The 663-nt window shown below is 34.5% G+C and overlaps 1 protein-coding gene across 1 annotated transcript in view; it reads right to left on the reverse strand.

Annotated features, from left to right (window-relative positions):
• The window catches only part of LOC106872454 (tubulin alpha-4 chain), a 15,141-nt gene extending 14,792 nt beyond the window's left edge, over positions 1–349 (reverse strand). Inside the window, exon 1 of the mRNA XM_014919463.2 lies at positions 104–349. Coding sequence (XP_014774949.1) covers positions 104–109 — 6 coding nt within the window. The 5' untranslated portion in view covers positions 110–349. The remainder of the gene's footprint in view (positions 1–103) is intronic.
• Between the last annotated feature and the right edge of the window lie 314 nt (positions 350–663).

Genomic DNA, 663 nt, shown 5'->3' on the forward strand with positions numbered 1-663 from the left:
AAAAAAAAAAAAAAAAGATAAAATAAGTAAAGAATTCTATGAAATCGTTAATTATTTTGTAGTCATGTTGTAAAAAGTAGGATTCTAAAATAACACCACTTACGGTCATCAAGAGTTAATATCGAAACTGCTAATTAATTAATTAATTTCGAAACTTCTCTTCGAAACTTCACGAAAAAAATCAAACTTTTTATTCAAGTTTGTTCTGTCTGCGAAATCATTGTTATTCATTTCAGAAATGGCTGGGTTGTCTGTCCGACTGACAGACTGTATGACATCACAAAGATGGCAGCATTTTATGATGACAATGCTGTTTTGTTGTTTCCTTACCAACACTTTCCTCCATGAGGAAATCTCATCTGATGATGTCATTCGTCATTCTTATGACATCATCAGATAACGTTTGGTGGGTAATGACATTATAAGCTTTCAGAATATCAAGCTCATCTTGCTTCAGACATTTTGACTGTGGCCATGCTGGGGCACCACCTTGAAGGTTTTAGTCAAACAAATCGACCGCTGGACTTTTTTTCTTTTTAAACCTGGTATTTATTCTATTAGTCTCTTTTGCTGACCTGCTAAGTAAACACACCAACAGTGATTGTCAAGTGATGGGGGTGGGGAGAAAACACACACACAAAGACACACACATAAATATATACA

The sequence above is a fragment of the Octopus bimaculoides genome, chromosome 9, assembly GCF_001194135.2.
Source record: "Octopus bimaculoides isolate UCB-OBI-ISO-001 chromosome 9, ASM119413v2, whole genome shotgun sequence".
Taxonomy (NCBI): Eukaryota; Metazoa; Mollusca; class Cephalopoda; order Octopoda; family Octopodidae; genus Octopus; species Octopus bimaculoides.